This window comes from Ambystoma mexicanum, chromosome 12 (assembly GCF_040938575.1).
Source record: "Ambystoma mexicanum isolate Mex_15411 chromosome 12, UKY_AmexF1_1, whole genome shotgun sequence".
NCBI lineage: Eukaryota > Metazoa > Chordata > Amphibia > Caudata > Ambystomatidae > Ambystoma > Ambystoma mexicanum.
This window is the reverse complement of record NC_090936.1, coordinates 771,869,879-771,896,010: the sequence shown is the minus strand read 5'-3', so window position 1 is coordinate 771,896,010 and position 26,132 is coordinate 771,869,879. Positions and strand designations below refer to the sequence as shown.

Here is a 26,132-nt window from a genome sequence, read left to right as displayed (position 1 = left end):
AGAGGAACACCGTATTTTATATATAACGTGTACTTTGGTGGAGAATATTTTAGGGCGAAGGTACAAACCGACATCTCTTTTTTTCTCCACAAAAAAGCCACTGGGGGAGTGAAGGTGTAATTGACAATAAAGGCAAGCTTTGGCGGGTGCGAGCAAGGCAGGTCCCTGGTTCCACAGCTGGCGCGGAGTATCAAAGGTCGTTAAACCCCTCAGAAACAGCAGGCTACCCCACCCCCCGATATGCTCAGTGGAGAGGTGGGAGCTGTTGTCCTGCCCCCTCCATCTGCTTAACTTCTCAGAGAGGGCTAGTTAGCGAGGTAACAAAGGCCAGCCCCCTGAGGCAAGCGGCGGCGGCAGCGCGCGCGCTGACCGAAGCCCGCTTTCTGTCGCCGCCGCGTCCCCAGCTCCCAACAGCCGCGTCTCCAGGTAGGAGGTGCGGGGGGAGGGGAGACGGGGGGGGGCAAGAGCGCGCGCATCCGGCGGGGAAAAGAGCGCGCCGAGTGCCGACTACACCGCCGCTGTGGGCGGGGCCCGAGTCACACCAGCCCTCATGCTGATTTGTCAGTCGTTTAGTCCCAACCCACTTCTTATTGGCCGGATCTGAAAATCTCTATTAGGGCGCCAGAAAAGAAGCTTTAGCGGGAAGTTTGGGTGTCCCGAAGCTGTCCGGGATCCTCCAGCGACTGTCACAGCCCAGACAGCCGTTCCGAGCGTGGGAGGTGAGGCTTCATCAGCGGTGCGGGCACAGCACAACTCGGCGCAGGGCGACCAGTCGCTTTACCTTCCGTGGGAGGCTAGGTGAGAGCTCTGCCAGAGCAGGGACTGCGCTGCCAGGGCGCAGGATGGGACTGCGCATGGATTAGACCCTGCCTCCCGTGCCATGGTCCGGTTCTACAGGGACTGAGCCCACTGCGGAGTTTATGGTCCCTACCCGAGCAGGTCGTTGGCAGGGTGAGATTACCTCAAGAGGTCAGCCTTTTTAGGCTTCTGGCGTTGTCAGGCTTAGTCCTGTCATGGGGCTGATGGGGAAGCACCAGTGTGGAACTGTGGCTTCGTCTTTCTAAAACTCGCGCAGGGTTCTTCAAAGCACTAGACCGATTTTCGGGCGGTATCGGGCCATTGCTGTGAGGATATGCCAGTACTTGTGCAGTTCTGAGGGGTTAGGTTTGCATAGGTGCCCAAGCAGTGCCAGGCTTAGCCTCTGTTAAGGCTCGTCAGTGCCAAGGCCAGTGTGTACTCTGCTGTGACTCAGGCACATATAGGGGGGTTGGCTTCGCCGCTGCTGCTAGAGCTGTTACTATGGTGGTCTGGTCTTTGGCATGGCTGGTGCTGTGGGTTACATGCCAGTGGAGGGGGTACGGCTGTGTTAGTGCTAGGTCCGGATGGCTATGCCAGTGTTAGGTCTGGGTTGTGGAGAGGAGGGCTAGCCCTGTTTTGGTGTGGGTGTCAGGGTGGCTTATTTTAGGTCTGGTGTAAGGGGTGCGTCAGGCGTACTCTGTGCCAGTCCTAGAGTGGGGGTCTGCGAGCAGTCTGGGCGTGCCAGGGTCCCCTTTCTGCAGCCAGGCTAGGCTTACATCCACGCCGTGTTTGCGATTTTATTTAAAAATCGCCTCTGGCAGCGACCCGACTGATTCCCTGCTCCCCCCAAGTGCAAACAGGACTCCCCCGGTGTCATCTTACAGCGGCGCCTTGAAAAACCGGCGGATCCAGAAACTTTTCTCTTAGCGCCAAAACTAACTGCCCCCGCCCGGAGGTCACAGGACATGGGCAGCGCCTAGACCTCCTCCAACGCCCACCTCTCCGTCTGCCACCTCCCCCACTGCAGGGCTTCCGCAGGCAGCAGGTCACCCGCCCCAGAGAACCTAACTCAGCAGGGTCATTTAAGGTGGAGACAACTTTTTTTTTCCCCTCATTTTGGGCGCCCTCTTTGAAAATCTAAACAGAGGTTTTGTTCCCTCTGACGTACACCGCGCGAACTTCACAGATGATAAAGTCCGTGCCAGGCTACATTTTGAGGAGGTGGGAGCAAGTCTGGTGATCGTCTCTCAAATTGACCACTGATTTAATAGGTGTGTCTGTTCATTCACAGTGCCATCTCGTGTGCATTATGTTTTCATACGCGCAAAAGATCAGTTTTGAGAAATGTCAGTAGAATCTGCCTATACTACTTTTTCGTGCAAATGGCATCGACACTTTCAAAAACGTTTAACAGTTTCTGCAGGCATTTCAGTGGAAGTGTTACTACTTTTTGAACTGTTAAAACAGAAGTTGTATGTAGTGTGTTTTGTTTAGCTTTCGCCGGGGCATAGGATTTCAAATGAAAATAACATGTTTGTCGATTGTTTTCTTGGCAGATGGAGGTGCTGAGTTGTTTAACCCTGAAAGACCTGGCCAGCTCAAGGAAGTTGAAAACAGACGGTGCCTCAGATGTGAAGCGAGCACAAAAGGCAAGCAAATCATATGCAGTACATATTCCTGTATTCTATAGAATACTTTTCTTTCCACCACAGTTATGCGATTCTTCATTCATTTTTTTGCGAGAAGACACATTTTGCAGCCCTATGCATTTCGGCTAGATTAGCAAAGCTATGCATATTTGTTTAATTATATTTGCTTTTCTATCAACAAGTGCCAGAGATCACAACCTTTCAGTGCTGCAACGAGTGCACAATGACACTAAAACGCTAGCATGTAAGTTTCATTGCGATGTAATAATATTATGGGCTCTGCCAGCAGTAGCCAGTCACTGTTTCGGACAGTGGAACGAAGAGAAACGAATAACACATAAACTGAATCCCATTATTATGAAATTACATCAGTTTTTGTGTTAGGTGGTCTTGCCATGATGTAATGCCAGACCTGATTACAATGGCACTTGACTCCATTGGCTTACTGGTGCAGTTGTATACACTGATATACAGATACTGGTCCATGTTCTGGTCCATGTTCTGACAGTGAATCAAGGCATATAGATTTGTTTGCTTTTTGGGACTGCTTTTTAAGTAATTTATTTACTCAATTCTTTCAGCTCAGTTCTCAACCATTACTGTAACGATAATCTTCCGGGCATTGTTCCCAGCTTCTGGCCAAAGTAAGTCTTTGGCGTGGTAGGCTTTACTTTGACATGGGCTCTTTATAAACCGACCGCCTGAAGCCAGAAGGGTTGGTTCTATTGGATGCCTAGCATGTAAAGGACTTTTTACAACCACCTTTACACCTACCCTTAACCCAGACAAACAGCATGAGTAAAATACTGGATTCCATCTCAGTGTAACGTGATTGAACAGACGTGGTTTGCTAATTACACTGTTCTCTAATAATTTGTATGTTTCAGTGCATAATGCTCTGCCTTTGTCAGTGTCATTTTCCAACTTGGGTTTCGATTTCCTAGGCCATCTGGCCCAGAATATCTCAATCCAAGTTACATTATCGTGCCTGTCTGTTATTGGAGAATGGCATGAAAACTACTAGGGCAATGGTAAAGTCCCATTGTAAACATTTTTGCAAATCAGGCCCCTAGTGTCGGTCAATGATCACGTGACTTTGGCAAGAATGGGCCCCAGCCAAATTAGTTGGCTTATGGTGCAGAAAAAATATCCAGATTTATGAAAAAGTTTGAAAAAGAGGCATCAATTCAGGAGTGTGACATTGCAACATTCTTAAAACTCCCTGTTTGCTGTTCTTATCCAGCTTGTTTGCATTTACTTTGCTTTCTTATTGTTCTCTTTCTGCTCCTGTTAAAACTGAATATCATATTTGTGAGCAAGCTCATCAGGCGTTAGTATCCGTTATTACCCACAGGACACTTCCTAGATATGTTTGCAGCTGTCTTGAGTTGCATCTTGCTTGGCCCTGTTGCGCGGCTAGTTGGTTGTTAACAAATTAGTTGTCTCAAATTGATTGAGCCAATAGATTTTAAGTTGTGCTGCTAGAGTCTCAAAGTCCTGTGAGAAACTTTCACCCGACCTCTTTACATGCTGCTCCTGTAACTGGATTAGCACCTTTGCCAGCTATTTAGCATTTGGCTTTCTCCTTCAGTGGAAAGGCTGGACCAAACACAACTGTTTCCGAAATATGAAATCTCCATTCTTGGGTGGCGTGATAATGCCCATCTCCTGCCACAGGATGATCTTTTAATCTCACAGTTTGACTTAACGTCTCGTATGTTGTTTGCAATTTCTTTCCATTTCGGTTAGCAAAATGACTGCACTTGAAGTCTTCAACCCACTTGCTGCACTTTGACATGGAGTTTTGTATAGCTCTTAGTACCTAAGTGATTCTTTATTGCAAGGTGATACTATTCTCTCCTTGAAGCTTCTAATTAGCATGTGTCTAATGTTAATTTCTAAATTTAATATATTATTGGGGTACATTTGTGCAGTATTTTTTCTACAACATTTCATTTACCCTGGTAAAATGAGGCTCTAGCATACAAAGTTGCTCTCGCCACCCCCAATTCTCCACAAAACAGTGTGAAGGATTGTCATTTGGTGACATAGCCCAAGCTTTGTTGATTTTTAATAAATAAAATTATGCAGGTAATCCATCTCAGACCCCTTTTCTTAAAGCTCAATACCAAAAGAATAGTACACACGTGTGCCCTGCTGCATCGGTCTCCTGACAGCCACAGAACCCGCTCGTCAATGGCACGGGCAGGTTCATAGGTCACATAAGCGTTTTTGACATCCACTGCAGAAAGATGCTGCATGTAACTTATACATCTCTGGTCTGAAAAATCATATTTGTGTCCCTATCAGTCTGGTGACAGTTTAAATTATAAGAGTAAGCTATTACTGCTTTTCGTATGGTGACGGATAGTGCACATAATTATTAGTCATATCAAACTTGTATCATACATATGTCAACCAGGTCGGCTATAGAAAGGCAATGTGGATTCATGGCTTTTCTACCCGTCTCTACCATACTTCAACAAGTCATAAATTAATTTTCAAAAATTGATTAGCAGAATTTTGCTAATTAAAATATTTTTGATTAGCAAATAAACCCATTTGATTAGCAATTTTGTACTCCTATTTTAAAAGTCACCAGAAGTTAATTTTACTCCCAAGACATACAATTAGCAAGAATACAGCATTTCTACGTACCTCTGAAGTAATACATTCGTGCAATGAGTGTAAAATGTAAAGGTTCACTGCATGAATTGACTACATAAATAGATCTGATAAAAAAGCTCTGAAAACATTTTTCAGTTCAAGGCTCTGTGCAGCTGGGTCATGCAGCAGTCAGTGGTGCATAGTGCAGTGTCCATCTCAACAGGACATCAATAAAGACGCAATTGTGCGTGTCCTTTTTATTGATGAAGACAGCAGCTACAATGAGTTTATGACAAATTGGGGACATTAGTTATCTTATTCTGCAGAACCAAATGGCTAGATGCCAGTCTCTTGGTCTGCCCAGGTCATTGAGGCCCAGATGCAGCACCTACCAGTTACTAGGGCCATAAAGTTTCATCTGCAAGACAAATAGGGCCAGCAAGTTAACATGTAATCATCCATTTGAGGTCTGGCGTATAAAAAAGACAGCAAAAACTGAGATGATTTAAAGGATCAAAATAAATTATCTAAAGAGGGAGTGCCGTCCCAGACACCTAAAAGCCAACAGAAAAATCATCAGGGTGCCCAAGAGGTCAGAAATCTTTTCTCTAAACCTATGGCGCACAGGCACCAGCATTTGTGACTTCAGGGCATTGTTTGAAGTACTGAGTGGCAAGTTAGCAGCAAATTTTTCAACGTAATGGCCATCAGGCCACCAGCGCTGCCTAAGGATAAATGATGCACATTTCTGTTCTTGCTAGCACACGGGTGTGGCTGGGTTGGGTCAAATGATTTGCCCAGGATCACACAGTTTGGTTAAGCAGCGAAGCCATAATTTGCCAGCAATTTAAGAAACTTGCCACATACCTTCCAAGCTCTAATTAGTACACATATTTGTTTTGTTTCAAGAACTACAAAATGGTTTCTTATTTGCAAAGAACACCAATCACTTGAAGCAACCACCTTTGGGGGAGTATTTGCAATACCCTGACTACAGCGCGGCCACCTGCACCAATAACACATCCTGCTTGCAGAAAGCCTTTGAATAGTCTACAGTTAAAAAGATATTTCTAGAACAAAAAGTTGGGCTAGGCTTTGCTTACCTCTCAAGCACGTTGTTATCAAGTCACACTGGGGTAGTCCTCTCTGCCTAATCTTCCTCTACACTCAGACCAATTCCTACAAAATAGGCAAAAAGCAACTCATTACCCACAACAATTACCCACAACAATCCACAACAATCCACACTCACTGGGGGGGGGGGGTTAAAGAATCTACAGGGCCCTCAGCACCCACTATGGAGTGAAAATAATATTTCTCCCACCCGAACGGGCGGGAGAAATAAATGCTAGCGCAGCCACTTGCTAACACCCAGCCCAGCAGTCAAGGACAGCGTTGGGGCCTTTTGCCTTTACAAACAAAAGAGCACTCGAGCCTCTGGGGGGAGGGAGTCCAGCAACTTTCCCCATGTCTCCAGTCCACAAAGCACAGCAAAAAATGTCACAATTTTCGTTCTGGGGCTTTTAATAGGCGCTTTGCAATGTTCACATTAAAGTTATGGCCAGTGTAAAGCTTCCTACTGGCTCTGGCTGCCTGCCTTGTGATAAATTTGGCAGATAACATCCATGCACCATTGCAGGCTTGGACTGGCCTATAGGGCAATAGGCCAATGGCTTAGCCAAAAACACAAAGTGCTTGTGTGGGCCCATTTTTTAGGTCAAAGTGGGCCACCTTTTTTGCCAAGGTGGGCCAGTTTGATGCGTTACTGGACTATATTGTGACTAATAGTTTTGACCAGTGTTGTTGAATAAATATTCTCTAAAGTGTACAATTTGCATCACATTTTATCAGAAACCTCCCCCTTGGGTTACTCAAACAGCGTTGCAAAAGGAATGAATTCCCATTTGCAACTGTGGAGCACTTTTTCGTTGGTGCCCGAGACAATTATTGTATGCCCCAGTCTGACCCTGTACCAATTTACACCCTCAACAGTGGGGGGTCAGGGGGGCACACATCTTGAGCCGGGCATGTTGCTGCTCACAGAAGCATTTTTCAAAGGCCTTCTGCAAGCAGGCTGCGTTATTACTGCGAGTGCTGGGTGTTAGAGAATGGCTGGCAATAATATTTCTCCCGCCCGAATGGGTGTGAGAAATATTATTCTCAGTCACTTGCTAACACCAGCACCCGCAGTAATAATGCAGCCTTCTCGCAGAAGACCTTTTGAAAGGCCTTCTGCAAGCTGTGTGGGCCCGTTTTTTGGGTTAAATTAGTGGTCCGCCTTTTTTGCCAATGTGGGCCAGTTTGAAGAGATACTCAACTGGACTATTATAGTTTTGACCAGTGTTGCTGTATAAATATTCTCTAAAATGTAAACAGCGTTGCAAAAGGAATGAATTCCCATTTGCAACTGTGGAGCACTTTTTCATTGGTGCCTGAGTCAATTATTGTATGCCCCAGTCTGACCCTGCACAACTTTCCACCCTCAGCAGTGGGGGGCCGGGTGGCACACATCTTCAGCCGGGCCTGTTGCTGGGTGTTAGAGAGTGGCTGGCAATAATATTTCTCCAGCCCGAACGGGCAGGAGAAATATTATTGCCTGCCACTCTCTAACACCCAGCACTCGCAGTAATAACGCGGCCTGCTCGCAAAAGGCTTTTGAAAAGGTCTTCTGCGAGCAGGCTGCGTTATTACTGCGGGTGCTGGTTTTAGCAAGTGGCTGACAATAATATTTCTCCCGCCCATCCGGGCGGGAGAGATATTGTTGTCTGCCACTCTCTAACACCTAGCACTCGCGGCCTGCTCGCAGAAGGCTTTTGAAAAGGTCTTCTGCGAGCAGGCCGCGTTATTACTGCGAGTGCTGGGTGTTAGAGAGTGGCAGTTCGGGCGGGAGAAATATTATTGTCAGCCACTTGCTAAAACCAGCAACCGCAGTAATAACGCAACCTGCTCGTAGAAGGCTTTAAATATATTTTAAAGCCTTCTACGAGCATGCTGTGTTACTGAGGGGCTGGGTAATAGCAAGTATGGCTGGAATTAATATTTCTTCCCAGGATGGCCACTTGCTAAACATCCAGCCTTCCCTCCCTCATGAAACATTAATGTAAAACGGGCCCAGCTCCCCCACACTATTACTGCGAGTGCTGGGTGTCAGAGAGTGGCAGGCAATAATATTTCTCCAACAATGGGCAAAACTATAATAGTCCAGTTGAGTAACTATTCAAACTGGCCCACATTGGCAAAAAAGGCGGACCACTAATTTGACCCAAAAAACGGGCCCACACAGCTTGCAGAAGGCCTTTCAAAAGGTCTTCTGCGAGAAGGCTGCGTTATTACTGCGGGTGCTGGTGTTAGCAAGTGGCTGAGAATAATATTTCTCACGCCCATTCGGGCGGGAGAAATATTGCCAGCCACTCTCTATTGCCACCCCCAGTTCCTGCAGAACAATGCACTTGATTTGATGCAAGAAGGTAAAGGTCCCTTTTAACAGCGACAGGGATTGGACACCAAACACCAGGCTTGCTGTTGTCCAATCCTCTGTCCTTTTAACTTTATAAAGAAAGGATTCCCCACTCGTTGGATTTGTTTTGTACTTCCCACAAGACAAACATAATGTGTTGAACCCAGTTGGGAATGCAGTCCATTCCAAAGCTTCCTGTCGGAATCAAAGACGGTTGCATCCAAGACAGGAGAGCTATGCCCTCTAACCACCCACAAGGCAAATTGGGGGTGGCTGCTGTTTGGAGCAAGGCATGTTACTCTGGCACCAGGCGCCCCTTTGAAAGTAACTGACCCCTGCAGGTGATAGCAGTGGGAGTGAAGTGTAAAAATGACCCTCATTGCTCTCGAGTACATGGAGTAGAACTTAAAGCACTCTCGGAAACCCAATGCAGCTGGACTCCGGTTTTCTGCTTTTCAGCCTTCAATCCACGAACCGCTGTCTGCATCCAACTAACAGGTTCAACATCACACCAGCTGCACTCATTGCCGTTTGGGCTGGAACATAAGATTACCGCTGTGGAAGCCTTGATACAACTTATACAACCATCCAGATCTTCGCATTGAACCTCAACTCGATTCTTCGCATTGAACCTCAACTCGATCAATTGGAAGCGTTGTCACTTGTCAGTGTTTACCCATTGTTTCGAACCAGCTCGACCGTCAAACCGACCCTGGTGGACTCTTCGAATTGCACTTCTCAAGTGTTGCAGCAAAACTCACATAGCTCTGCTTTGGATCGACATGATTTGGCACACTTAAACCCTGTTTGTCTCTCAAGACAGCACCAAGAATCCCAGTTCAAAGACGTCAAATCATCCAAAAGCAGAATATGGTACTATTGAGATGCCCAGAACCCCTGATCCACCTTTCGGACCATAGTGACTGATAAACCACCCCGTTCCACCTTTTTAAGAAAAAGTATCCTTTTTCAAATGACATTGTTGAGATTTCTTCTCTCTTCACTGCTTTCAGTACCCAGAGTGCTGTCACACGTGATCTGCATTATCAGTGTTCTCCAATGGGGTGTGTTTTTGTTAGTGTTTTTCTAGATAGTTACTTGCATATTGGCTTTTTAAATTAATGTATATACATTTTTATTTTGTATAGAACCTTCACCGGACATTCTTTTATTTTGGATTCTTTGTACGATTGCTGTTTGGGTTGCTACTGTCATCACATTTACATCACACCTCTTAAAAGTTTCACCCGCCGTAGGCACACTTTACCACAAAATCTGAAGCAGGCATGTCTCTTAAAAGGCCTCTTTAACTCTTATGATTGAGATTACTGCTGGTTGCAGTAATGGGAGGCTCAGTGGGCGATTTAGCCACTACTCATCTCTGTACTTCTGTAGAGCAGTAATCATTTCGTCCGTACAGCATGCCATTTGTTACCAGCCAACAGTCAATAAACACTAGCCGATTGCTAGTGGCAAGTGCAAATTGTGAAGCCTGCCTTACTAGCTCTCGAAAAGGCCTCAGACTAGCCCGTTAAGATCTTTGAGAATTATTCAGACTGATATTTTCTCATTATTTTGGGCTCTCTCTCTCTCACTGGGGCATCAAGAGACCTTTTGACGGGACATATTCTCTTGTCTTGTTTCCTCATCCCCATTAGAGTCTGAGTTGCTGGATTTTGAGGAAAGTACCATCTAGAAAATATCTTATCAGAAACGGACATAAAAGATATTTGCAGTAATAAACTAAAAGCTCCACTTAAATTCTGCTCACCAGTCTTTCAACACAAGCCCCCGTGAAGGTGCACGGTGCACTTAGACATTAGATTGTAAAAAAAGATATACTTTTTTGCAACTCAATCCTAATTGCTACATTTGTTTTTTCCAAAACAAGCATTTCAACGCATATAACTGCACAAAAATGTGTTTGCCAGGTATAAACTGTTCATTGATTTGTAGATGTACATGCTGAAAGAAGCCCTTTACCAGCCCTCTTGTTAGTTTTGGCCCAATACGGTTGTCTTCAGCGTCACCTATATGTGTGGCAAAGATGTTTAAAGATGATGGTTAGCATATCAGAAGTGCATCTAGATTCTGGGTTTTGTTTGGCTGCACTGCCTTGTGTCTGGGTTAGCAGCAGCTAGGGCCGGGCCTTTGGTATTATACAGGTATTGTACATATTAGCACACATTGTTTAGGGCCTATTAGAGAGGATGCACCCTATCGTGCTCTATTACTGAACATCACTAAACAGGACACTTCCCACGCCATTTTTGTTTGGGTCTTGGGAAAATACTTAAGCGATCAGCACAGTTCAAAACTTTTGGCTTTGACAATTCTTGTGCTTATTTACATGCATGTTCAGGAAAGGAAGTCTGCTCACTGTAGTTGAAACTGCTGTATTGCATATTCTTTTTATAAGCCATTATCATCTTAGATTAAAGTACACATAGACAATGATATGGTGTGCTTTGTCAGAAATTCCTCTCGGGATATACTTGTCCCTTTAGCTCAGTACTCTCTCCACTGTCCATTGATGGCTACATGCACCCTCATTTTAAATTGATGTACATTGCAATGTATCCAGATGAATCACACGATTTCTTTAATAAGGGTGTTAAAGAGACTCACTTCTCGTCGATGTTATCATTGAAGTTGTATGGACCACTGATAGAGGTGGAATAATCTTGACAGTAACTGTCATGGTAAACTGTGCGACAGTGAAAAACGGTCTTCTGCTCTTATGTATTTGCCCCTTTAATTTAGAGATGGTGAAGATACGTTGGAACCTGATAGTGAAATAGATCAAGCAACAAGTTATCACTCAGAGCACATTCAGAACATTCTAAAAAGGGATGGCCCTTTGGTTTGCCAGGATGGCCTGAGTATTGTAGTAGGGGCCCAAATGTCAGCAGATTCAGATCACTGCAATAAGCTCTTGCTGGTCCCGTGTTTTTGATCCAGTAGCTTCAACTTATTCAAAATTCTGCAACCAGATTGCTGTACATGGGCAGAGCCCAGACTGACATTGCTCTGTGTTGATGACAGCTTGCTCTAGTTACTAGTTCGTCACAGGATACAAATGTAGGTGATTTTTTTTTTCTTTTGTTGCTCTAACAACCCCAGTGGCATCACGCCTAAATTTGTCTGTGATCAATCTCCATTGTGCAGCCGCGACAGACCTTCAAAAACATCATCTGAGCATATTGCTCATCCCGAAATCCCTGTTGTCCTTCTGACTAGGTGTATCTGCTTGTATTCAGACAGTGATGTTTTGGAGTGGCTGCAGCAATATTCCAGGCACTTTGATTCTAGTTCTGCCTCACAGCGTGTCCTTTTCCTGTAGTCTGTTCATCAATAAAGTCTGACTGTCGACTTCAAGAACAGGATTCAATCTAGTAAGAGCAAAATCTTAACACTATTTTAAAGAAAAGGCCTGTAAAGTAATTGCTAAAAGCGACTGGGGGGCCGAGGAGGGGAGTAGGGGGATTGCGTTCCTAACCATAACAATGCAGATTGGGGAATGCTGCTGTTATATTGAATCCTCCACCACAAGCCTCCCAATCGGCTAAAACACAAAAAACAGCCTTAGGTTACAAGAATCTTCACTCAGTTGATGAACACATAGTATAATTGAACATTAAAACGGTTCTATTAACAGCCATGGCCCATGTAAGCATAGTTTTCAATATGCACACACTTTTGATCCAGTGAAGAATTTGTAAATGCCTGCAAGTTTTTTAGCAGTTTTACTAGGCCAATGCCTGTAATTGGAATTTAAATAACCCTACTTATATGGATGTGCCACAAACCTTAAAAGAAGTACGATAAATGAGTGAGTAACAAAAGGCCATGAATGCAGATTTTTTGGCACATGCAGTGTATGCCACCAATGCTGTGCTAAATTGCTTATCAAGGTAAAGGTCTGCTGGCACACTGCCATGGTGATATTTTTACAATGACCATACACTTCATGAATTTGTCTCAACCCATGGATGTGGCCACATTGATAGACATGTGCATTGTGAGGATCTTCCTACAAAAAACAAGATATGGTCGTTAAGTCCACCCATTGCCTCTAGAATTCTGTAAATCCTCAACATTTTCCTAGGCAACATACACCAGACATAGCGCTGATACTGTGTAGTACCCCCTGCTGGAAAAGCAAACCTGGATTTATTAGACATTGGTAACTTAAGGCCAATTTTCAATTAGGCTTTCCCTTGCAATTAATGGAGCGGCTGGTCATCAAACTGCTTCAACCTTTCTTTGAGAAAAAGGAATCTTTTCACTCTACCCGTGGCATGGAATCAGTTCTGTTTACCGCCATGGATGATTTAAGTCAGCTATATAAAACTGTTGCGATAATAGTAGATCTTTCTGGCACCTTCGACAGCGTTAACCAGCAATTTCTTTTGCCCTGCTTTTTCCATTTTAGTATATCACCTGTCAGATCAGCTTCCTTAAAGTACCTTTTCACAGAGTGTGGCAGTGGTTATGATACCCACCCTGCCTCCAGCCACTAATTACAAATTGTGAGGTGCGCAGCCAGCATGTATCCAAATTAGTATTCATGGAGCAGGAGCTGGAAATAGCTCCTTGATGTCAGGATTTTCATCTGACCTGCGGTTGCTCATTGCGACCCAAAAGCTATAAAAGCCAGTCTTGTCAATGAGTTCCCAGGATGGTGTATGGTTAGTGGATGACTTAAATGATCAGCACAAGTAGATTAAAAGTACATTAAGAGTCAAGCAGATGGGGAAGAAGACCTTTGTCTAGTGATTCAGCTTTGAGAGGTAAGTGCATGTCAGAAGGGCCACTCTGAAGTGCAAGAAAGATGATGGAGTTTGATTAACTGCGGGATCCGCCCAAAATAGTACTACAACTGTTACTGTAGCGACCTCTGCTCCTTTGTATTGCCACAACATGGTTGTCTCTGCTGTCACCTCCATTTCTGTGATATTGCCTCGCTCTCTTTAACTACCCCCTTTCTCTTCTGCTGCAGAATGTCATATAGGTATATTTGGGTGGCCCCAGCTGGCTTAGAGAGCCACAAGGAAAAATGCCTGGTAGCTGTGGTACCAGGCAGCAAATAGCTCCCATCAATTTCAGATCCTTCACAGTTTAAAACAGCCTGATCCCTTTTCTTATAAAATTATTTGAGGACCCTTGCCAGCCTTCTCCTTTCATTTGGCTTTGCATTTTTAAGTATGCATTTCACAGGGTTCAACTTTTGCACTAGCCAATAGCTAGTGATATTTGGCGTGTAAGAATTGGTGTGCTATGTGTAGGTTTACGATAATTAATACGGATACATTGTGGTTATATAAAAAGAATTGAGGTGGCAAGTGAATTTTATGGTTGGCTACTGGCATGCAACTTGAACTTTTTCCTCAAAATAAAATCTCATTGTCAGAATCTGTATTTTTTGCATTTGACATTTGGTGATGTTCCCTACCTGACAATTCAGATCTTCTGACTGATAGCATCATGACCATGTCAAACAATCTGGGTGTTTGATGGACAGTTGTCTATGACTCAACCCTCAGATCTCACTCACAGTAAAACAGGAATGTATCAAGTGGAAATATAAAAAGAAAACACTCCCCTTCTTGGCATTCACACACGAGTTTCGAATGACAATTACCAGGTGGATCAGATTTAGTCTATGCCAGTTACCTACTTTTAAGTCTCCCAAAATAGGGAACACAGCGCCTACAGAACGCAGCAGCATGCTTGACAAAAAGCACCACTCAGAGAGCACATCTCCCCATTATTGACTGACATTCGCTAGCTGACTGTGGAGAGAAGTTTACACTTTAAGATTACATATTCAGAATGTTTTGATCCAGGCCCACTATTCCTAATGCCCACTATTCCTAATGTAATATAAGCTCCTCAAATGAACTAATCTTGATGCCTGGTTCGGGCTCCCCAACTCTGTAGTTTACTTTGGCATTTTTGCTCCCACATACTTCATAATCAAAACTTAAGACCTATCCCCTGCCCATAGCCCTGGGAAGTCCGAATGTGGCACATCCGCATGGAATACTTAGTATCTGTGAGTTGTCATGAAGTGTTAGAATCAGTTCCCTTATTTCGTTTTTGTTATGCTTTTTTTTTTCTCTTTTGATTCAGGAAAATATATTTATTGATCGATCCAGATTAACTCCATTGAAAAATGAGCCAATTGATTTATCAAAACAGAAGGGCTACACTCCAGAGAGTAACCCAATTACACCAATTAAGCTTGCTGACAAGCAGCAGTCTGAGCCATGGACCCCCACTGCAAACCTGAAGATGCTCATCAGTGCTGCTAGCCCAGATATAAGGGACCGTGAGAAAAAGAAGGAGCTGTTCCGGCCTATTGAGAACAATGAGATGGACAATGACGCATCTGAGTCGATGCAGGTATTTTCTTTTTTTTTTTATTATTGAATGTTGTAGTTTATTGACAAACTTTTTCACTCAAAGAACATATTTCTTACAAAGTTTACACAGTCAAAAGAAAAAAAGGTAAGTCAACCCTGCTTTTCACTTGAGTTTGTTTTTTGTAGCCAGAATCTTCTAGTTTCACCCAGTGTATGCAAATGATCGCTGATAGTTAATTTAGCAGTCTTGCATATGTGTGTGAGTTTTTGTTAGTAGCTAGGTGATACCAGACCAGTGGGTCGATAAAAGGCTGAATTCTATTGTAGATTCTGATGAGTATTTATTTTATTTTTTAAAGCACAGATCCTGCTTGAGAGCATTGGAGCGCTGTACAGAGTGGGAAGCCAGCATTTGGGCTGGCAACTTTTAACAGTAGTTTAGTACTGTCAGTTGAGGTCTGTGCGTCCGTATTTGCGTTCAATTTGTTACATACTATGTGGATAACATGTCGGGTGGTTTTGCAAGTCTGTATTACGCATGCAGGCACTAAAAAGGGAGCAGAGCACACACTGTTGTTGAGCTTTTGCCTTCGCCTAATGTGCCAATGGGGTTGTGCCAGAATGCATTGTCTATTGCTACCACTGATACAGTTGCGCTGCACACGCTGTTAGTAGCCCTTGGCTACCGTTGCGCACGGATTTTGCAAGTCTGGATTGCATGTGACGTGCCTTCAAATGATGTGGTACATGCAGCATTGCTAATGGACCAGTGGTTTTGTGGAAAGCTAGGCTGGATATGCAAGCACTGATAGCGTTTCAGCACAGACTGTTTGAGTTATGGCTTTCGTTCTTTGTCATGCAGAGATGTTGGGTTTGCTGACATGTTCTGGCATGCCTTTGAATGAGTAAATATTGTGCAGTCCTTAAACGCACACCCTCCCTACCAACATCGAAAGCTGACTCTGTACTTAATCGAAGAAGTGTTATCGTGGAAGCAACTACATTGGCGGGACCACCATCTGTTAGTAAGTGATAAAAACATCCAACACGTGTTTTGTTTTGCTATATTTTGGGGAAACGTTGGCCGCGAAGCCCACCTGCATGCAAACAAAAACATTGAGTTGCACTGCTGACTTCACGCGATATTTGCGCTTTGAGGAGCATCAGTTTAAGGCGGACATGTCCGGGCACGGGATGTCGCGCCAGCGAGAGAACGCAGACGTGCGGCATTTCTCATGGCCTCCTTGCTGAGTGACACCCTTTGTGGCGTTGCTTAGTCAGGATACGCATGTAAGGAGTTAATTTGACTTTTTACGCCATTTCCTTCCAGGAAGTTATCTCCCTTTCATGTGTAAATGACGTGTTGTTTGTCAGCGTTTCCTTGTAAAGCCTTCGTCTTTTTTTCTACTTATTATTGTGCAATAGCGTGGTGAGGGGATCACACATCACTATTTGCCACAAAAAGCAGATGCCGCTCTTTTTGAATGCTATTTTCTAGACGACTTCCACTCCAAAATACTTGCTGTTTTATTCGTACAACAGCTAGTGTAGGAAAACTAGCAGCAACTCAAGATCCGATAAGCATTAATCACATGTATTGGGCCTTAGAGATGGTATTCTTAAACCTTACCTTTCAAGGGAGAACCACCATAGTCAGAATGCCAGAGATACAATTAAAGACATATGCCCTTTAGGGTTGGTTGGCTGGTAAATTATTATGTGCTAGCATTGTCATTCATAAAAAAAAAGTAAAACAATGTGTTTAAAAGTCACGTTTTCCAAATAATAGTATTGACCATTAAGGCTGTTCACAAACTGTTGAAATGGACTTTATTACGGCCCAGCTCAATGGCATCCATTTTTTTTTATTTATTTATTGTATTGGTTGAACTTAATCAACCTTTCAACAAATTACAATTGAAAAAAGAATGATTACATAAAATTAAAATAATTCAAAATTACATGATTTAAAACAATTATTATAACATGAGTCACATATAAAACAAATCATATAAATCAAGTAAATTCAATGCACAATTAAAAACAAAAAGAAAAAAGGAAGAAGGGAGAAAAATGTATCCATTTATCCATGTTCGAAAAGACAGATCAGCCAAGTGGCAGCATTGCCAGTATTCAAGCCAGTGTTCTGGAAATTATTTTACCTCTCTACAGCAATCACCCCTAACTACTAATTCACCAAGCCTTCGTGCTTCAACGTGGGCGAAGGGTTCAGGTGGTAGAATAACTTTTGCTATGCCCGTCGAGCACAACGTGAGACGATTAAAAACAAAAGCTGGGACTCAGGTGGCGTGGTGTCCCAGTCCGCAAAGTAGGAAAATACAAAAAGAAGTAAATGTAATTTTAAATGTAGCATTCAGCTGATCAGTTTTCATATTTCTGACATACGAAGACGAAAATTCCCGCAGCTAACAGTATGTCGTTTTGTTTTGTTTTAGTTAAATGCTGTGGATGATGGCGCTGGAGATGACTTTGAAAAACGACCAAGCAGAAAGCAAAAGAGTTTAGGACTGTTGTGCCAAAAGTTCCTCGCCTGCTATCCCAGCTATCCCCTATCCACAGAAAAGACAACGATTTCCTTGGATGAAGTGGCTGCAAGTCTCGGTACATGCACCTACAGATTTGGCAACATTTATTGAAAAATGTCTCCTTGCAGTCTTGATATGTTGTTATGTTAAGGGCTGACCTTCAGTGGTAGGACCCCGGCTTGCTTTGGGCTGCCTGTAGGAGCGTTTTAATACTCTTGATCACAAGTGATTTGATTAATCTAACAGTTGTTTTATCGAAGTGCACATTTTGATTTCGTGAAACAAAAGACGGATGCAGGAGAATGACTGGTGAAATGGTATTTGTTCTTTGCTATTCAAACGAGGCACTAAAAAAGGATCTGTTCACCCAATTCATAATATATTTGTTGTTTATAAGGATATATATTTATATATAACTTATTTTTACTGACAATTGGCAGTCACAGTAAAAGTAGTAGAGGATGCAATCGTTCCTAGTGATTCCATCGACAGCCAAACCATCGACAACATTGACACAAAAAGCATCGAAAAAAAAACATCGAATGCATTAAAAAAATGTTTATGGGGGGATCCATTTTTAACCTTAAAAACCCATTTTTACTAAACTAAACCCTTTACCATTTAAAAAAAAGCATTCAATGATTTTTTTCGATGCATTTTTTTCAGTGGTATGGTCTGTCGATGCTTTGGATTCGATGCAAAGACCGGATACCGGATGCAGTGACATGCATTGCCTCCTCTACTACGCATGCATGACTTACTATCTGTATATGTGAATTACTATGTTATAGATCTAGAACTATGTAATAGATCACTTTCACTTGAGTTTCTTATTGCCATTTTAATATTTATGGGATTTTTTTTATGAACAGGTGTTGAACGAAGGCGCATATATGACATTGTGAACGTGCTGGAGTCATTACATCTTGTCAGCCGTGTGGCTAAAAATCAGTATTGCTGGCATGGCCTTAATGGCTTGAATCAAACTCTGCAACGGCTTCAGTGTTTGGGGGCGCTGCAGAAGTACGAAGAACAGATCGCCCACTTTCAGCACAAAGATGGAGACATGGAGTACAGATCTGGAGACCGCAAAAAAACCTTCAGGGACTACCAGAGTGGACACCTATTTGACTTTGCAGAGGCAGATGGTCATTCTGGTGAGCTTGTCTTTGAATGTCTTTTCAATGTTTTCTAAAAATATTGTTTTCCATCTTTCTTGAACTGGGTTTAGAGTGGCAAACACAAGATTGAAATCAACATTTTAAAAAGTCGAAATCAAAATTCTGCTTACAATTTAGAAAGCTCCATAGCAGTGAAACAGGTATAGAGAAACCTGCAGCAGCATAATAGCATTTGGAATATCCTATTATGCTGCTGCAGATTTCTCTAGAATATATTGGGCCTGATTTACAAGGCAATTTTCAATCGGATTACCATCAACAATAGCTTTTGTAAATCAGGCTCCTTGTTTTAAATGCTGCCACAGAATGGTCAGTGGCACTAGAAAGTAAAAAAGAAAGGAAAGCCCAATCGGGAAACAAAGAACAGTGCACAAAAAGGAAGGTACAGGTCCTATATTGTGTAAGAGGATTCAATTCAACACTACAGCTAAGTCAATGCCTAGTCTGGGATACTGAATGTAAACCCTTATTGATATATCTTTACGTCCAGTTCATGCGTTCTGGATGACTACCCCTATATAACACCCCTCTCTTGGAATCCCCGGGCAGAGAACATTGAGCACACAATTTTCTAGTCACCCCTCAATGCGCACACCAGAAAAATACAACCCACTTGGGGAAAAAAAGACCAGCACACCTCTTGCAAGGAGAACATGGTTTAATCTAAAAAAAATTACAAGTACGCGTCAACCAAGAACTTTGCTGCCATGGAGCGCTCTGTCTAAAACCAACATGAGCAGTAGCTTTTAAGGGTACATAGCGTCATTACTGACGAACATTACAGAGGTTAAAAATCCATGTAGCTGGTTAGTTTGATCCTAAGCACATATAGCCTGCTCCATACGGGATGACAGGCGATTGGTCCCAGCATCTTGTGTCCGTCTTCTTCCATGGGGGGATCTTCTTCTATCGTCATTCAACACAAAGACAGTAATTGGCAATTATTTATACAGACCATAATTTCACAGCTCTACAGTGCACCTGGTACCAAGGACATGCACGATGCGGCTACTTTTGAGGTTGCGATAACTTACCAGAACTACACGCTCCTTTCCCTGATGCGTTGGCACCTCCACATCTTTCCCACCCGCTGCATACATTTGTTACCTTCTCCCCTGGCACCTCGCAGCACAAATCACATGAACTAGCAGTGGGGGCAGACTGCCCCTGTTCTCTGATATTCCTGATCAGTTGGTCATTCTACTGGTCAGTGTATTTAATTGTGTACGGGCTTGGGGGTCGCGGGCCGCTATCATTTGTAAGTTGGGACAGTGACTGCTTAGAATCCCCACCACCCCACCTCACAGGATACCGTCTTCAAAGACCAATTCTGGCCCTTCTTGTGGCCTTGCGGGGCACATTCGTTCTGGGTTGCATGCACTGCTAAAACAACAAAGAACTGTGTGTGTTGTTCAAGAAATTAACCTTCCGCAAAGCTACCAGGTCTTTGAGCAAAAAGCACACGCACATCCTTCTAATTCTCAGCGTAGCCGTGCCACTAGGCCTCAATTACAAAATGCCGTCTAACTTCTAAAATACAGTTTAATTACTTGCATGAATCTAATATCGCAATTCACTACATGTCCACTACAATACAGCTTCTAGGAGTGGGTCCCCTCCATTCTCCTAGCTCCCCCACAGCATATTCTTCTACAACCGCCTCGTCCTAAATCGCTTGGGGACCTGGGACTTTCGCCCCTGCTTCCCAACATTCCCTTAAAATATAGGGTTCTTTCTTTATCCCAATAGCTGAATGAAAATAGAAAACAAGCCCATTTGATGTACATGTTTTAATAAGGAACCTCGTACGCAAACTAAAATCATTAGTAAATACTAGAACATTCATAATCAATGCACCTTAGTTTATCACCACTATTCTAGCCCTCAAACTGAGGATACTGTCCTATGCTAGTTGATATAAACATTTAAGGGAGATTTTTCTATCACTATTGGCCACCATGTGTTGACCCATGAAAAAGAATGTCTGCTTATTTTAAGGACCATAAAAGCCACATTTCATCTTTTAATTCATTCAGTTTGGGGCTTTTTAACCTGTGACTATCAATATTCTGGACCACAGCCCCGATTATCCTTCAACATTGACCTTGCTGGATAGGTCTCTTAGAAGATGTAGTCCAAAACATCCATCAAGCTTAACCATGCAGATCCCTAATTTGGATAATGCATGTTTTAAAACTCACCTTTTTGTGTCCAATGTTCTTTTGTCTCAAAAAATGGAAGTCCTGGATAATTTTAGATAGGTTTCTTGAGAATATAGCTGAGACACAATAAAGATCCGGAGGCAGCTTCCTTGTTTAGAAGCCAACTGGACAATGCTGTTGTTGTTTTTATTCCTATAGCCTTGTGTCCTCTGTAATGTTCATACAATGTTCATGAAGTAGTTTCCTTAAAATTGAATTGATTTCATTCTTGTAATTGGTGTGTTGAGAATCCTTGCTAATAAAACTTTGTGTTGTTTTTGCCTTGCAGCAGCAGCAAATAGTAGAAAGGACAAATCATTGCGCATCATGAGCCAAAAATTCGTCATGCTGTTTCTTGTCTCCACTACCAACATTGTCACCCTTGACATAGCGGCAAAAATATTGATCGACGAAAGCCAGGATGTGTCCGATCAGAGCAAGTTTAAAAGTAAGGCCATGTGAAGTACTCTGAGAATGCCTCTTTGATGCAGTTGATGAAATGCTAAGTAGGCTTTCCCTTTCCTTGCTTTCAGTCTATTGCAAAATGTAGCTTGTAGTCCAAAGTATAAGGTACACACATTCACATCACCAAAGCAAAAATTAACTATTAAAGTTATACCGCTAATCAGCATCAGCAACTAATGAAATAGTGGTTATCTGCAATAGAAAGAAAAATGCCTCCCGCCCATTTTTTCGAGGTGATCCCTTGGATTGGCATCCCTGGCAGCTTGTCATATCCCTATATATATATATATATATATATCAGGAAGGTGCATGCATAGCTTGCTACAATCTGTAACTGTGAACAGTTGTCAAAATGTAGAACCCACCTACAGCAAGCCACTGCTTCGCAGATCATTTAATTTGATTTACTGCCAAACCGGTTACCCAAGAATCCCTCATTCACAAATCAGAAAATTCAATAATCCTGCTCTACTTTAACATTACATTTGCACCATAGTAGATGGGGTTAACCAGCACTTGTTTTCACTTGCAATGAAACCTGGCAGGATGACGCGTCCCCCCCCCCCCATGTCTTCATCCTACACCAACACAAATTCACTTTTGAAAGACCACCTCCCCATCAAGAGCAATGTGGAGGTGCTGATTTGTTCTTTGTAGCCTGATATGATTTCATTACCGCCCCTCATATCGCTAGACTGCAGTTTTGCACAGAGTTGCCGACAGTTTCATGATTATATCTTCATGCACGTTGATGAAGTGTTGTGGGTGTGCAGGCACTGCCACTTAGTTTAATCTTTTAACCAACATTGACCATTGTTATTTCAAACACTTTCTATCTGTATTCTTCACCAAACAAGTTTGTGATTATTTGCAAAATATTATACTTGAAACATTCACTTAAGTGGATTGTAGTGGGCAGAGGTCTAAGGAAACCTTTGTTATTGAAGATCATTTTTTTTAGTTATCACCATTTTCAGGGAATGTGGGAAGAGTGGCTTTGATTCTCTTGATCGTTCACTTGCATCATCCATTCTTCATAATTCTTTATTTTCTTAGCAAAGGTACGCAGGCTGTATGATATTGCCAATGTTTTGACCAGCCTGGGTCTCATAAAGAAAGTCCACGTAACAGAGGAAAGGGGCCGCAAACCAGCATTCAAATGGATTGGGCCAGTTGACTTCAATACTCTTTGTGGTAAGCTATTTCAGTGTGTATATCTCTTAAGAAACCAATCTAATATTGACATTATGTTAATAACGTGTGTATGTTTGTGTTCAAAGAAAAATGGTTTATTAACTTAATTGTAGAGCTGTAAAAAGGCAAACAATGGGCTCAGAATTTACCACAAACCAATTATATTGCACAGTGAATTCTCTCAGAAAAGGTGCAATGCAATATGGGGGAGAACACATCTGCAGATATGGTCGGTTTTATGTAAACACCCTTTAGGAGAAAATGTACATCAACTCTGTCAAATATGTTTAAGTCTGTTGTAATTAACATTAGTGGGCTAAATCATACTGTGTGATGGTGACTTTAATTTTCATTTCAGTGGGGGTTTATTTTTCAATGTGCTGCAGTCAAGGCTTCAGATAAGATTTTGAAGTCAGTTTACTATATGCACTACGTTTTGAAGTTGGGAATAAACGCAATTTTTATGACTAAAATGTATTTCTCATTCACAATGCAGAGGTTATTATAAGTAAGTAAAAATGTCGAACTCTAAAATAGATATCATTTTATAATTCAAACTTCCTTTCACATAGTTAGCAATTCCTGTAAATTGAAAGCTGTACTTTTGCCAATCATATCAATGGAGGTGTCTGTGTGGAAGCAAGGGGCTGTCTTCGATGTGTCTGTTTCCTGTTTTTTAATAGGCATATTACTATGGCTTTTTTTGTTGGAATTATTTGCCTGTTTTTAGCAAGTACAATTGCATTGTACACCTCATCGGTAGGGATGGCTGCAGTCTATAATCTAGTTGACTTCCACTGGATTATTGTATTTGTAAAACCGTGAAGCATTCTTCTACTTTTTTCCGTTTTCTGGGCATCATAAAGCAGGTAATGCGCTTATGTGCCCTTTGAGAAACATTTAACTTTCACTCAGAGAGCAAGAAGTGAAGCAGGCAATGTTTGGGATAATTATAGGACCTCTTAGCCTTTCTTAACTATTGAAATCTGGGAGCACCGAATCAATTTCCACACAGCTGCACAGAATGCATGGTGCTATAACACATCCTCTCTTTAATTCACTTTGTCTCCCAACCACCACCCCCAATTCGAATGCAATGATGAAAAATAATAAACATACTATTCCCTCCGTTTTTCAACGCTATGCTACAGGCATAGAAATAAAGACCGTAGGCTAGATTCCCTTAAGTGTTGTTTCTATTTAATTACTGTGTAAATGCGTATCTTTTTCACTTTCAATGGGCAACTTAGAAACGTGAAATTGAGTAGCGATGAAATACCCTTTCTCCAGCATGGGGTCTGTCATGGATTCACATGCTCATGAATATTCCCCGTCGTCAGGCTGGGAATCCTCGGTAAAGAAAAATCAGTATCAGTTTCGTTTCTGATCTGTCTTTCGTAGTAGTAACCAATCACTGATCTCTGCGTCATACTGACCACAGCCAATGACTGCCATCTCCCTAAACCCCGCCTCTGGCAGCCATCTTCGGATTTTTACCGCACGTTCAAGTGTTGGGATCCTCGTGCTATTATTGCTCTCGAGCTTTAGTGCTTTTTTCGCACTTTTTCTTAGGAAAATTTTCTCTTTTTCGGTCAAAAGAGCCTCAAGCTCCCCCGTTTCTTTGTCCGATCAACGGGGACCCGTATCGGATTCTTCTACGCCCCTCAAAGGTGAAGATTTCATCGAGCCACGCTTTTGGCGGACTCCAGAAGTTTCTCAGGCCCATCTCGATCATGGCCCAGGAGAAGGGAAGCTCGACGCCCGGAAAGCTGTTCAGGGTCTGCCCTGGATGCCAGCTTCAGAATGTCTTTAAGGAGGACGAACACTCCCTCTGCCTCTACTGCCTGCATGAGGACAAGACGCACGTGGAGAAGGACTGTGCGTTTTGCGGCAATATGTCGGAGCGGACCATGAAGGACCACCATCTGCGTCTCGCCTACTGGCTGGAAGGGAAGTGCCCGTCAGGCGAGAAGAAGAAGTCCGAGTGGTCTTCTAAGACCTTGGAGGGCGCCCCGGCGACGGGGTCCAACAGAAGGCCAAGCACCGCGAGTCCGCTGGCACCGGCAGCGCCGAACGGTCGGGCTCTACGGGCGCCAGGCAGGGCGCATCCTCCCCGGCGCCATCAACCACGAGCCAACGCTCTGGCTCGGGTAAGAGGAAGGCCGAGCACCCAGCGAAGCTCCTGGAGAGACCCCGGTCGAGCTCGAAGGCCCCATCGGAGGGGGAGCGAGGCGGTAACCCTCCCCCCAAGGAGAAGGCGTGAGCGCACCTAGGGTGGTGAAAGCCTTAATCCATCCGGCCAAGGCCTCTATCGAGACAGTCGCGGCGGCCCTGGCTCAGCCTGTGGAGGCTACACCAGTGGTGGCGACCTCGGGGCCCAGAGTCTCCCTGCCACCGCGGAGGGAGTCCTCTTTCATGCCCATCGACGGGACCCCCGTGAAACCTCCGACGGAGAAGAAAAAGGGGGGGGCAGGAGGTCGTCGTGGATTCGGCCTCAACCTCTGAGGAGGAGCTGATCGAAGTCTTAAGCCACGGCGTTGGCGTGGAAGAAGACCAGCCCGTCGGGAGGGACCCCGACGTAGGAGACGACGAGAACGTCGAGGGTGCCGACGGGGCTCCTGACCGCCCGTTGGACTCCCCTCTACCAGTGCCGCAAGACAACTCGGCGGCCATTTTGTTGGCTATACAGTCCTTATGCTCGGAGATAAGGACGAGATTGCCGTTACCACCAACGGAGAAACCTCTCCCGATGGGGGACCCGAAGCCAGGCCCTTCTGGGAGCCCTCCTCCTAAGAGAAGAAGGATTCATCCTCCACCTCCTTTTCAACCATCGCGCCCTGCTCAGCCCTCCTCCCCGTCCACGACCCGTGGGGATGATACAGGGACTGACACGGCCGCGACGGGCACAGACGACGAGGTTTACGACGAGGATCTCCCGTCGTCATCTCCTCCCCGGGCTTCCCCGCCCGACGAGATTGGATCGTTTCATGCCATGATCGCCAGGGCATCCGAGCTTTTCCAGCTCTGCCTGGAAGAGAAGAAGAAGGAAGGTTTCCTTTATCAATGGCGCGAGACCAAGAGGAAGACTGTCCTCGCTGTACCTCTACTGGACGATATCTGGGATGAGGGTCTCGCCCTCCTCGAGAACCCATCCACAACGCCTGCGAGAAGGGACCGGTATGAGAAGAAGTACCGGGTCCTGGACACCGCCCCCTTGTGCCTTCGGACACAGCCGACCCCAGACTCGGTCGTCTCTGCGGCGGCCAGGAAGAAAGCGGGGGGTGGCCTCGGCCTCTACGTCAACCTCCCCGCCGGACGGCGAGGGAAAGAAGTTGGACACGATGGGACGCAGAGTCATCTCATCGGCAGCAACGACGATTAAGGCTGCCAGCGCCTTGGCTATCATAGCCTGCTACGACAGGGAGTTGTGGTACAAAATTGCCCCCCTGCTGGACTTCTTACCAGACGACAAGAGGGCAGGAAGGAGAAGTGGCATCGGACCACGCCATTACGATAGCGACGGACATCGCTGACACTGGATTTCGCCAGCTGGGCAACGGCGTGTGCCTTAGACGGCGTGGATGGCTCAAGGCAACTGACTTCCGTCAGGATGTGCAGACCAGAGTCTTGGACATGCCGTTCGACGGGAACAACCTGTTTGGGAAA

General features: G+C 44.1%; 1 protein-coding gene across 2 annotated transcripts in view; it reads left to right on the top strand.

Moving 5' to 3' along the window:
• The first annotated feature begins 617 nt into the window (after positions 1-617).
• The window catches only part of E2F7 (E2F transcription factor 7), a 60,754-nt gene continuing 35,239 nt past the window's right edge, over positions 618-26,132 (top strand). The window contains exons 1-7 of one of the 2 annotated variants that reach the window (XM_069629272.1): positions 618-719; positions 2,355-2,447; positions 14,647-14,919; positions 17,336-17,501; positions 18,298-18,582; positions 21,097-21,255; positions 22,329-22,466. In XM_069629272.1, the coding sequence (XP_069485373.1) occupies positions 2,355-2,447; positions 14,647-14,919; positions 17,336-17,501; positions 18,298-18,582; positions 21,097-21,255; positions 22,329-22,466 (1,114 nt within the window). In that variant the 5' untranslated portion in view covers positions 618-719. Of the gene's footprint in view, positions 799-2,354; positions 2,448-14,646; positions 14,920-17,335; positions 17,502-18,297; positions 18,583-21,096; positions 21,256-22,328; positions 22,467-26,132 lie in introns of both variants that reach the window. The other variant, XM_069629273.1, reaches the window with a different exon arrangement.